The 12,680-nt window shown below is 41.5% G+C and overlaps 1 protein-coding gene across 5 annotated transcripts in view; it reads right to left on the bottom strand.

The window, feature by feature from the left end:
* Positions 1-12,680, bottom strand: part of pard3ba (par-3 family cell polarity regulator beta a) — a 137,173-nt gene that overhangs the window by 39,056 nt on the left and 85,437 nt on the right. For all 5 annotated transcript variants that reach the window (XM_025062718.1, XM_008325477.3, XM_008325476.3 and 2 more), the window contains exons 20-21: positions 545-655; positions 132-398 (exon numbers count right to left, since the gene is read on the bottom strand). In XM_025062718.1, the coding sequence (XP_024918486.1) occupies positions 132-398; positions 545-655 (378 nt within the window). The remainder of the gene's footprint in view (positions 1-131; positions 399-544; positions 656-12,680) is intronic.

Genomic DNA, 12,680 nt, shown 5'->3' with positions numbered 1-12,680 from the left:
GTGTATTTGCTCGTGGTCAGTCCATATGTGCTGGTTTAGGCAACATGTGTGACATTTACAGAACACCCAGCAGTGAAGAGGTTAAACTATATAAAAAAAGTCTTCATTCTTAATCAGCCTGTTGAACTCACCTGTTTGCCTGCACCTGTGGTGGTCTGCTCTTGTTGACTCTGGCGTAGAGTCCGTCCAGCTCCTCCACAGAGGGCTGTGGCTGCTGAGGAGCCACCGCTGCTGCGGGGGAGGGCGTTCGAGTGTTGAACGACTGAGGCGACGTTGGCTGCCGGAAGTTGTCGATGCGGGCGTAGTTGGGGTCCATGTCATCGTCATCCATGTCAGGGAAGGAACCGGTGTCGGGGGTGGCGTGGCCAGAGTGGACATCGGCATAACGTGGGTCATAACTGTTATTGTAAAGAAAGCAAGAAGCAGAGCCACAGAGATGTGACGTCAGATACAGTGTCCATAAACTGGGTCTTTAACATTTGCTGCAGACAGAAGTCAGTGATGGATGTTTGTTAACAGAGTGAATGAGGGGTTTGATTCATACCCATCTCTGGTGTCAGGGACCCTGGACACGTCCTCTTCACTCAGGACCTCCAGTTTACCCTTGGTTGATTTTGCTGTATCTTTGTTTTTGTCTTCTTTCTTTTTACCAAACCTGGAGGACAGAAGCAGAGTTGTGTCACATTTTTGTCATTAGAAGAATAAGCTTTTAATCCAGGTAGTGAACTGGATTCACCTCTTACTAAAGAAGTCATCTTATAAAATGAAAACCAAGGGAAGAGCTCATTCACTAGAGTCCACAGAGAGAACAGTTTAAATCAAGGCTAAAGGAGTGTGATGGTCCTGATGTGACTGCAACAGTTCTAGAGAGTATTTTAATGTTATACAGTTTATTAAACTTCACACATTTGCAACGGGTGAACAACTGCTGAATTGGCCCAAAAAGGTTAAAGGTCATTTATTAAGTTGAGTTCAACTCAGCTCTCAGCAATGGCATTTCATGTAAAATCAATGTTTTTATGAGGCGAGAAATGTGGTCGAGGCTTTGACACGAACCTCAACTGTGTCTTTAAATAACACACATGACTCGTGGACTTTCACTCTTGAGCTTGTCGGAGCTTATTCCTGAAACTTCCTGTTTATTTTAATGATCCTGAAACCTCAGGTATGTAATTCTGCAGGAACGCTCTTATTTTGAAGCGGAGGATTACGGGCTTAAACCAGATCCCGGCGCAGACTTTTTATGAATTTCACCCTGGAGGGGTTGATGCAAGAAACCGGATCTACCTCACAAACACAGTACACAACACACACTCACATGTGCATCTGCACATACACACAGACACACGTCTCTGTATTCCAATTCCAACTGCAACACATTCATTAGCCAGAAAGGAGAAACAGTGTTTTTGATGAAAAATATGGATTTAAAATCACAGCAGGTGCAGACAGACCACACTGAGTCCTCGTTAGGACGTCAACATAATGCTGTGTGGCTGCTGTGCTGCACACAAACATGAATACTACAGTTTCTGTCTGTTAATGTAGCTTCTACTTTACGACCTGTGTTGCTTTTAGGGCTAACATCGTTATCATTTAGATCCTGCTGCACGGCTTCTCTCAAAAACATGCAGTCATAACAAAGCTCATTTTGACAACTTGGAAATTACCAGAGCGTCTCTTCCTCCAAATTCTCTCGACTCCTCTGCCTCACTTTTAACCTCCTCTCTTTTCTCCCCTCTCTCCATGCTCCTGCTGAGCTGAACTAATGTCAGTGTTTATCTCATTAACAGCGAGACACTTCTCATTACTGCTGCAGGCAGGAACGTGGTCTGAATGCTAACCCGCTGGCCTGGCCGTGAACAGCACTCGGCTTCAGGGATAAACTCCGCTCTGCTCAGAGATGCCACGCTGACCCCCCGGTGCCATCCTGCAAACCAATTAGTGTTGTTTGACTAAAGTGACCCACTTCTCTCACACCTGTGAGGGTCTTGTTGCCAACGGCAGGTCACATGTTCTCACCAGTGGATCAAATGCTCGGCTTTTCTTCACAATTATACCAGTGGTTTCAGGTAATTGTGCCTTTTCATTAAGGTGGCTAAATGTATAAGCTAATCACACCCTTCCCTTTGGCTAACCTCCATATGCCACTGGATGTGTTAAGACTGCGATGCAGTTACTGCTACAGTCAGCTGCCATTATAATCAGTGGGAGTTATTCCATCAGCTGCGGAACTGCACGCGGCACTGCAGTGGACTGGATAGGTAGCAGGTCTATTTTTGACAGATACCGAGTCAATTTAAACGGATCAAATCACATCAGATTGTAAATTACACGCGGTATCAGCACACAACTTCAGTCGTCCTTCAAAATCGTCCATCATTCTTCAAAATAAACACAGTGTGAAGATCAGAAATCACAGCCTTATACATCAAAGCTGACGACACCAGGTCAGAAGGCACACGCACTGTCGATTTTCACCATGGACAAGGAGAGACTCATGCATGAAGTGGAAAACCACCAGATACACAAGGGCTCTTCCACAGAGACAAGGTAAACTGGTGGTTGTTGTTGTGTCTTTAATACGGTAACATACGTCTATCCCAGAATCTCGTGGTGTTGCTTTCTTTCAGAATTATTCCTTAATCTAATGTTGCCGTGCAAATTCAGCAGGCTCGCAAGGCTTTGGGCCGCTGCTGTAACGCTCCCAGTGGAATATCAGGGTAACAACTTAGCTTCCAGTAAGAACAATGAACACTACAATCACTTTCCTAGAAACTGTCATGAGACTAAAGGAAATGCAGGCTGTTACTCAAAGTATCTTCGGAGGTTTGTGATCAAATTAACCAAACTGTCTTGGTGTGTCAGCTGAATTCACATTTACACTTCAAAGCTTTTGTTTCCCAAACAGTTCTTTGATTCCCTGCTTTTAGAAAGCGTCACTTTGTTCCCAATCGCACATCTGCAGACCAAACTGTAAGATTTCTGAGCTTTAGTTCCTCAAATATTTTACTCCTCACAGATCAGTACAGCAGCTGCCTCAGCATTGCAGGCTCTCTGCCTTTATTTTACTTTTGGAGCTCGTTAGTCGCAGAGTTAGCAGGAGCACTAGCATACGGTCACTGAATTGCTACGTCTACCTTGTTCTAACGTAAGACAGCGAGGCTCGGATGATAACATCAGGCACGAGAAGGCGTTTGCAGAGCTGTGATGTTTGGTTCCGAAAGAGAATGATGAGGTGTTTATGGGAGCTGGAGCCAAGAGGAAGTTTCTTCATGATGTCAACATTAGACAGATAAGGTTTGAGGGAAATGTGAGGAGGGAAAAACTAGAAAATTTACCGTTGACAACAATGATGGTGAATAAAATACCACGGAAGGAAAGGGACAAGGAGAGATTATTTATATAGTGTATCTGTTCAGGTTAAAGTCAAAATGCAGATTAGCTATTACCTCCATGGAAAACATATGGAATCATTATAATGGAAATACAGGGATCATCAGCTCTATTCATAGAAGGATACGGAACAATGGATGTATAATTATAAATATGCATAAATGCAGAACTGTATGTTCAGGATCATTATGGAAAAATGGGCTAGACTCATCCCTACCCTTGACCCGCACACACAAACACGCTCACACACACACAGCTTTAATCAACATTCTGCAGGGGCAGAGGTCCAGAGTGGGAGCCATCATTATATTTAGATTAATTAGGAAAGAAAGCCATGTTTTCTCACTGCATTGTCTCAAAAGGAAATGGGAAATGGGAGAAAAGAGGGGGATGTGAAAAGAGAAATGTGAGCAGGACGACCAATTAGAGACATGTACCTGCCATGAGAGAAGTGATTATCCCCCACTCTGCCATATCCTCACCCCTTCTTCAGCCGAAGAATTTTACTTTCTTTTTTTTTTAACGTGCTCAGTGAGCCAACTGTTCAACAACCGCTGTATTTCTCCTCTCTCTCCGCTTTTATTACCTTTCCACCATTTTCCTTTCATTATTCCTGCCTCCTCTAACGATATTTTCTGCTCTGTCACTCTTTTAGAAAAGTGACACTTCATTTCCTGTCTACTGGAGTCTGTTGTCGCTGCTGGATTAAAAAATAATAAATGGCATTTCTCTGTCCTACACGCACAAGCAGGGGTCAGCATTTCCACAAAGAAAATAATTTTTAATAAACACTATCCAGAAATAGCCCTCGCAACAAGTTCCCAAACGGAAAAGAAACAATGTCGACAATGTCGTTAGTTTGCCGATATTCAGTCTATGTGATTTGGTATCAGTCAATCCAGGAGCTCATATTTACAGAGAATTCATTCACGGCTATAATTTATGAATATAACCTTCATTGCCCACAGACTCATCATTAACAGCCATTTCTGGAATTGTTAAAGAATTTGAAATAATTATTATTCTACTTCTGTTGCAGTTGTTTTTTACTTTCACTGCTGACTTGATTTATGAGTTTGTAAGAGCTAAAGTGTCAGGATAGGAAGTGCTTTTGCTTTACAAAAGAACATCAGCAGTTTGATTCCCAATTTTAACCAATGGTCTTTGCATGGAGTTTGCATGTTGTTCGCTTGTGTGTGTACATGTTTATGTTGGTTTTCTTCAGGTCTTTAGACTTTTTTTACCACAGTCATAGACCCAGCAGATTGGGATTAAATTACAAGTCCACTGTGTACCCAATATAACGTATCTTTTCTCGCACTTATCTGAAAAAAGCTTTTGTTCAACTTAATTTTAATAAAGTAAATTGTTTTCAATGGAACACAAAAATCTCCTACCTATTCATGATTTGAAAAAACAAAACAAAACATAAAAGCTTATTTTTGCAGCTCTCACAACATTTTTATGGTTGCCACAATTTAGCTCAGTATGACAGAGTCTCTCTTAACGTCCCATGTGGAATGCAGCATAATGTAGAAGCCAATATATAGTGCTCACAAACAAAGGGAAGATGCTACAGACAAATACAGAAGCAGACAGCAACATATATCAACACACACACACACGCGCACACACACATCGCTACTCTGTGGGGAACTGCAAACAGCCTCATGGAATAGGACATCTCATTAACTTAGCATTATCTACCTGCACAACCACTCCATCAAACTCTCATTATTGGGAAGCAGGGGGTCCGGGTGAGTCAGGCTGCTCCCATGTCCCACTTAACACACACCTCACTGTCACAGGAGCTACTCCCAGCCATTATTAGCACGATGCTGTCATCATTAGCCTGCTGATCCCACCGCCGCCCCGCACGACACCTTAGCACGACTTAGAGACAAGACGCAGAGACGAGCTGACGCAGGACGGACTCGGTTTGTCCCGATCTCGGGGAAAATTTACTTTACTACAAAAGTGCATGTGCTGCATTAAAGTATTTTTACATCTACTTTAGTTTATATAATTTCTACTACATTTGAGCTCTCTGCAGCTGATAGGATGGTGTTTTACCCAATCAAATGACCGGCTGCTGCACTAAGAATAAGAATTGGAATAAGACAAATGGATGATTGGTCCAATCAGACAGGGTTAGAGACGGAGATAAATATAGAGACAGAGCATCTCTATATGGAATGGTCACTGACAGGGAGCACTGGAAACCCTGGGAGAAAATGTTATACTGAGTATATGATATGACACGGAAACTACACATGGAAACTTGGAAACCTAAAACATAAGACAACAACATATAATGCATTGATCAGCTTTCAGACCTGCTTTTATACATCTTTAAAAAAAACATTGCACCAAGATTGATCAGACAGGCTGCAAACGAAATCAAACATCTCTGTTAAGGCTGTTAAAAGTGACAAGAAAATTACAGACGGCTCAATGAAAATAAAAAGATAAGAGAGGAACTTCATGAGCAGTTTCTTATTTTAACTGAAGCTAAACTATCCACTGAGATGTCGATGTCGACCAGTGATGCTTAAACTATCCTAAAAAAAAAACAAGCTGGATTACAACAGCTACATTTGGCCACGTATTTATTAGTATTTCATCGACACATGTACTATAACCAACATCCTAGCGCATTAAAACAACAGTGTGTTACAGTCTAAGTAATTCATCCTGGCAATAACAAAAGCAGCCGTACACTGTAAGGTAAGTGGTGGAGAAGGCAGGAGGAAACTGCAGAGTAATTACTGCAGCTACGGCCACTCTCATTACTGCAGGGTGGACACGCTCTGCTTTAGCCCTGCTTTAATGAGGCTCCGTGTGTGACTTGGACATCATAGTTTAGCACAGCCAGAGCTGTGATGTCACCGGCTGAACCTTTGCAATTAGCTCCCTGAGGAGCCTCTGTTAGACAAACTTTATGATTACAAGTAATTATTTCAGCGCGGCAAGTTAGATCCAGGAGCCAAATCTGGAAAAGCAGCTAAATGATCGGTTTCCTCGATGCAGACACAACAGCATGACGCTGTGAATCTGTCAGGAAATCGTCTCCATGTTTCCACCCTTAGTGCAGCTTTGTTGAGAAAACAGGTGACAGTGTGAGCAGTGTGTGTGTATAGTCCTAATAAGGAGTTTCCTGTTTTTCTACAGGCAGCAGGAAGGAATCAGTGGGAGGCTAGTTATCAGCAGCCATAACAAATATGTGTGTTTGTTTGTGTGTATATATATATATATAGCTATATATACCATATCACATTGCTTTTGTTGGATAGAAAAACATATTATCAGATGTAACTTTAAATATATGTTACTGTATCTGTATGATGGCAATAATTGGACCCATTTTAAGAAGTCAAAGATGGGGTCAAGACCCACAGAGAGGTCATGGGGGGTCACTAAATATATGTGATATTATTAAAGGTTTGTTGAGCAAAAGGAATACTCCTATATAAGACTGGTTGGACTGGATGCTCTTTGATACACAGATGGCCTAGAACCCTCTGTGAGGTTGGTTATCATTAGCATGATCACCCGATACCTGACGGGTATTTTTGCAGGTGGTAAAAATAACAACATTTTTCAATTGCTGGTGTAACATTAGATAGGATTCTGTCCAGAAATATGAGTTATTGTCTGCTACAATCATATCTTTTGACATGCTATTACTTCTGTAACAAAAAACCTCCACCTTCTTTCACCTGGATTATCGTCACATAATCTAAAACTCCCTGGTGCCTTCATCATATTTCCTCTCCTCCCTCCCTTCCTCCCTCCCCCCTCTGTCTGAAACACTGGTTCTCCGGGGACTGACGGGGCGTTGATTAATACAAGCTTTTCCATATCTGCTCCCCTCGTCTCCTGAGTCACTACTGCTACCTGCTGTGCTTCAAACCCATCTGTCTGCTCTATCTTCTCAGCTCCAGGTGTAAAATTACAGTCAGAAAAAAAAAACAACAACAGGAATGATGTTGACCATTGTATAATTGTAGCAGTGTCTGGAGAAAGGGGTTGGAATCTGAGTATTCAAACCGAACCAGACGATGAAGGCTCAGCTGGCCTCGTTCTTTTTACCTTATTAACATGATTGATAAGCTTGGTTTTTTTTCACCTCCATGCCCTGATACTGTAAGTTGAAACAGATTGTTTCGGCTCAGGCTGTGTGAGAAAAAGGTTTTAGACCTAAAACACAGGGTACTGCATGAACAAATTCTGATTTGCCATTGTGTGAACGTGAACAACTGTGCCTTTGATACATATTTAGAAAGTGAAGGACCTGGCCCTGGTAGACTACAGACCAGTGCATCTGACCCTGATGACAGATGCTACTGACGGCTACTGTATATAACAGTATAGACAAGAACTTGATTTCTTTGCAGTGTGAACTGTATGAGTTAACAGAGACACCACTGCCCCCCAATGATGGCTGAAGGCCATGCACCTCGGCCCCCAGCCCGCTCCTGCCAAGTGTCAGGATCAATAGCAAAGGACTTCAGGTCCTGTTTGAGGACATCGCTGTAACAGAGACGAGGGGATCAACATGACGGGGGCCTTTTGGCAGTTCCCCATGGATTAATGCCTTTGGGATCCCCTCAACTTCCATACAGCAAACACGGTCAGCCCATGTGAGTCGTCGATGGTGAGAACGTCATTCAAAAACATCTGTGTTAGGGACACGGTGCTGCCATTTCAACCCAGGGACGTTACACTGTACTGATTATGATGGTTATTATTATTAACTATTCCAAAGTCACTGTGACCAAATGAAAACAATTGGTGTAGCATTGAGTTTGTGTGTACTGTAATGCAGCCTGGATCCACAGACGTTTGGAAAATCCATCTGGCAATGTTTCAAGGTCGTTTTGGAAAGCTCAAAGTGCCATTACAAGTGTTAAGTAACATTGACAAGTTGCATTCAATCCCCCTTGTGTCACTGCAGAAGAATAGCACGAGTCTATTGATTTTAAAAGTCAGTCATTTACTGGACCAGTGTTTCCTTTACCTACCAGTAGGACCTCATATATGACAACACGTGTGGCTGGACTACTGCAGCTCTGCTGATAGAGATGAGGATTTCCTGTGGCCATGTTCAACTTTGGGAGCAACTGAAGGATTCTGATAAGGTATATAGCCCCAGACCTTGAAGGTTCTTAAAGCTCTCATCTCCCTCAGATGTTCAGACAGATGATTCCTGAAAACTGCTTTATATCAATCCAAAGTGTGAAGAACAGCTAAAGCTAAACTACCGTAGTACTGTCCTTCACAATTGGTGATATAAACAGGCACCAGTTCATGTTGACAGTTTCATTTGCACTGTGTATGAACATCATGTTGTAATTTTGCTAACAGTATAGACTGAGTCTGGATGGAAACATCTCTGCGTCTGCTCTGATGAAATCGAGTGCAGGTCTGGCTCAGCTGTGAGAACTAGAAAACACTGGCTATGTCAGGTGTAAGGTCTCCGTGGCCCAGTGTGACCCTGTTGTTGGTTGCAGTCCAGTCCAGTGGGCTACATGAAGAATGATCCTCATTTCCAGCAGGAAGACGTGCCAGGTTGAAAACAGCTCCTGTTGTCTATTTTCTGCGTGTGTGTTGTTCTGTCTATTCTGAGCCTGGAATATTTTCCGACTAGTCTCACCGTGAAGCAGCGTCGCGCTGCCAGGAGAGGAGCAGGAGACGCAGTGTTACATCACAACTCTCTGTAGTGTTAATCTCCTCCCGACTCTTTCTTTTTTCTGTCTCCTGTTTCCCCCTCCTGTTATTTTTTTTTTACCCCCTCTCTTTGCTGTGAACTCTACAGAGATACAGTATGTGAGCGCCTGCCACAGATACATACAGAACAATCTCATTACTGCCATAACATTTCTGCCTGGCTGATTAACTCCTCGGCCCCAGCCTCTCACTGCAGCACCGATGTGTTCTATTCTTCTAAGCTCTTATTCCTACTTAACAGAGCTGCATGTTCCATTCATCTCACTTTTCTTCATGTTTTCTTTCTTCCTTTTTTACAGCAACACAGTATGTTGGCTCTCACAATAATCTCACAGATAATCAAATAACTCTGGAATTTACAATTTCTAAATTATATTTGAATTAAATGTGTTCACTTCACCACCAGCCCATTCAATAACATGCCACCGATATCCTGTCATGTATTTTTAGGAAAGGATATTTACAGGAAAACACAAATGAATGCATCATTCATATCTGAGTCATCTACTGTGTATCCAACATAAAAACAAACTAACAGGCATCCAGTATTGAAAAGTCTATCTTTTTTTTTTCAAGACAGCCATAATATGCCAACCACACAAACGTACATGGTGGAAAGAAACTTCAGATTTTTTTTTTAATTCCACACACTGTGAAATTGTCTTATATCTGGCTTTTTAATGTTTTGTCCCAAAAGCCTAATAAGGAATAGCTCTGTCCATCAGTTGACAGACTGTTGAGAAATTGTTATTTCTTAAGTACAGGAAGACAGGAAATATTATGACATTAATACAATTAAACAATGTCTAGACAAGACCTGAAAACTGGCCATTTTTACCGAAGTCATATTAAAATACTCTGAATGGAAGCACTGCAGCAATTATCTGGTTTAAATCTACAATCTAAAAGAAATGTCATAACTGCTGCCCTTAGTGACCCTCAGCAGAGCACAGGGTTGGCGCCCTGTAATAGTTTAATGTTTTACTTTACATCTCAAAATCCATTGAAAAAAAATTAATCCTGAGAAACCTAGTCACACAAGTGGCCTCTCATCAGCCCCCAGCCCATGCAGATGCCCCGGTGGTTCAAATCTTAAAGGCATGAACTACTACAACACCTCAGATACTCATACTGTATTGCAGCAGCGTTCATGCTGTATGAAGAATACCACTTCCCCTGGAGGAGGACGAAGAAAAGCCCAGGTCACAGCTGAGAACCATTGGCAGACTGAGAAAGGTTAGAGTCCAGTTCCCCCACACATACAACGACAAGAAGCACTTAACCCTCTTTGTATAAGAAGGCAGAGGTCAGCCCTGTGTGTGTGTGTGTGTGTGTGTGTTAGGAGGTACCTGAAGGGGCAAAGACAGATCAGTGTGTGTGTGTGTTTGTGTCATTAGCAGTCCTTAAATGACAGGAAGTCCATTTATCACCGATGGCATGAACTGGAATGGGACTGAATGGGACGTGAGCGACATCGGAGGTGTAATCGCTTCCTGGCGCCCTGCACTGTGTGTACGTTAAGATCAAATGCTAAGTGGATGCGACTGCTTCCTGTGGCGACATATGTATAATACCTTTAATTGGAGCGTGAGCGATGGGCTCTCGGTTGCCCAAACGTCTTTGAGCCGTCTGGCTGATATGAATGTGTCTGCTCTACAAACCATCGCGTCCCTCAGGGTCAATTCAAGAGTCATAACTCGATAGGATTTGATGGATCGCGAAAATGATCGACACAAATGAGAAACTCAGCTTTCCTGCCTCGTCACATCATTTCCTTACTGGTAATAATTGACCGTGTGGGTATTGTGTTTCTTCTGTTGTCTTCTTTATGAACACAAGTATTACAGAAGAAAAACAAAGGATTAAATGTGGTCATTTAACAATGTAAACAGTTTTAAAAGGCTGTTATGGGTCAGGACATAAAACCACGGACCAACGAGATGTAAACATAAGGGAGTGTTTTAGGTACATTGTTTGAGCTCTTTGAAAGGAAAGAGATTAAATTATGTTAGCATAGCAAACGTTTACACTTGTTCCTGGTCACGAAGGTCAATTTGTCCTTTTGCAGCTCTGAGTTCTTCTTCGTTTTTCCAGGCCATTTTACTTCAGAGAATCGCTTTACCTCCTCCATATTAATTAAGACCTTTAGATACTTTTACTCCAGCTTCAGGATGTAAGAATTATACCCTCTCTTTTTCAAAGTCTAAATTAGTTATTCATTGTTTTGTTTTGTTTTTTTGCCATGATTTCCCTAGGGATAGCATTACATTTAAACTTACCTTCTGCAATGCCGTGTAAAACCAAACTGCCTGTACATTATTGAAGTCAAGTCACAGTTTTCTCTCTGCTTAAACTTCAGTACCTAGCTAGTATAGCTAATGCAGGAAAAGCTGAGGCCTGGACATCAGAGCTCCTAAAAGTTGTTGGTACGAAGCTGGAAAAAATAAATTTCAAGACTAAAGAATAAGCGAAGCAGGGAACGGTCAGAGGAGATGAGGCAGGTGGAGAGCTGAGGTGGAGGAAGATTGCTGCCACTTCCTCTTTATCAGCTGATTTTTATGCATGAGGATTTCCTCATCATCTCCACCGTTGATTCTCCATCCCTCTGATTTTTGACAGACAGCTCACATCAACACCAATACACCCCCACATCACTCCTGTAGGGCTGCCCATCACAGGCACACAGTGGCGGAGGATATAACCAGGGGAAAGAGGGGGGAAAAAAAAGGTAATTTGTTTTCCCGACAGCTGTCGACACTGATAGTGTCTGTGTCACTTTGCCTCCATGGCAACAGTGAAAATTAAAAAAAGAATCCTTTAAAAGTGAGCGTAAGAGGAAGTGTCACATGACCACAGAGCACCAATCCATCAGCTGTGCTGTTTTATCTCCGATTTTACTACAAATGGGATCATCACTTAAAAGGCATAATATTTAATGAAAACATACCTACGATTAGAAATAAACATTATGGTAATGGACATTGACCAAATGTAGTACTGGGTGTTTAAGCAGTTTTACTCCATCACAGTGCTGTGTTTTCAATTCAAGAAAAAAAAATCTCACAATGTGTTTTTAGGCTGAATAGACACTGAACAAGTGTAAATCAAATACTTAGTATTTGTATAAGAGTTTAAATGACAAATCAGTGAATAATAAATCATCCTTTAACCACAAAAAGTGGAGAAAAAATGGACTGGTGGTTTCCTGTATATTATTCACAACTAGAGCAACCAGGATGGAAACAGGTTTTAGTTTTTGTCTTTAGTCAAGAGAGACATTCTTGTTCTGTACTTCAAACCTCAAACATCAAAACGGAAGAAATACTATAAGTTATGACTCACAATGACAAAATTCAAAAATAGAAACAGAAATGCCTCTTGTAGGAGTTGACAAACCAAATGAGACACGAGCCAAAAATAAATGACAAGTCATAAAAGTTAAAAATATGACTCAAAAATAAAATGATGTTAATATATACATATATATATATGTATATATATATATATATATATATGTATATATATATATATATATATATACATATATATATATA

This window comes from Cynoglossus semilaevis, chromosome 14 (genome assembly GCF_000523025.1).
Source record: "Cynoglossus semilaevis isolate Cse_v1.0 chromosome 14, Cse_v1.0, whole genome shotgun sequence".
In the NCBI taxonomy this organism is placed as follows: domain Eukaryota; kingdom Metazoa; phylum Chordata; class Actinopteri; order Pleuronectiformes; family Cynoglossidae; genus Cynoglossus; species Cynoglossus semilaevis.
The sequence above is the reverse complement of the archived record's forward strand: the minus strand, read 5'-3'. Positions and strand labels throughout refer to the sequence as shown.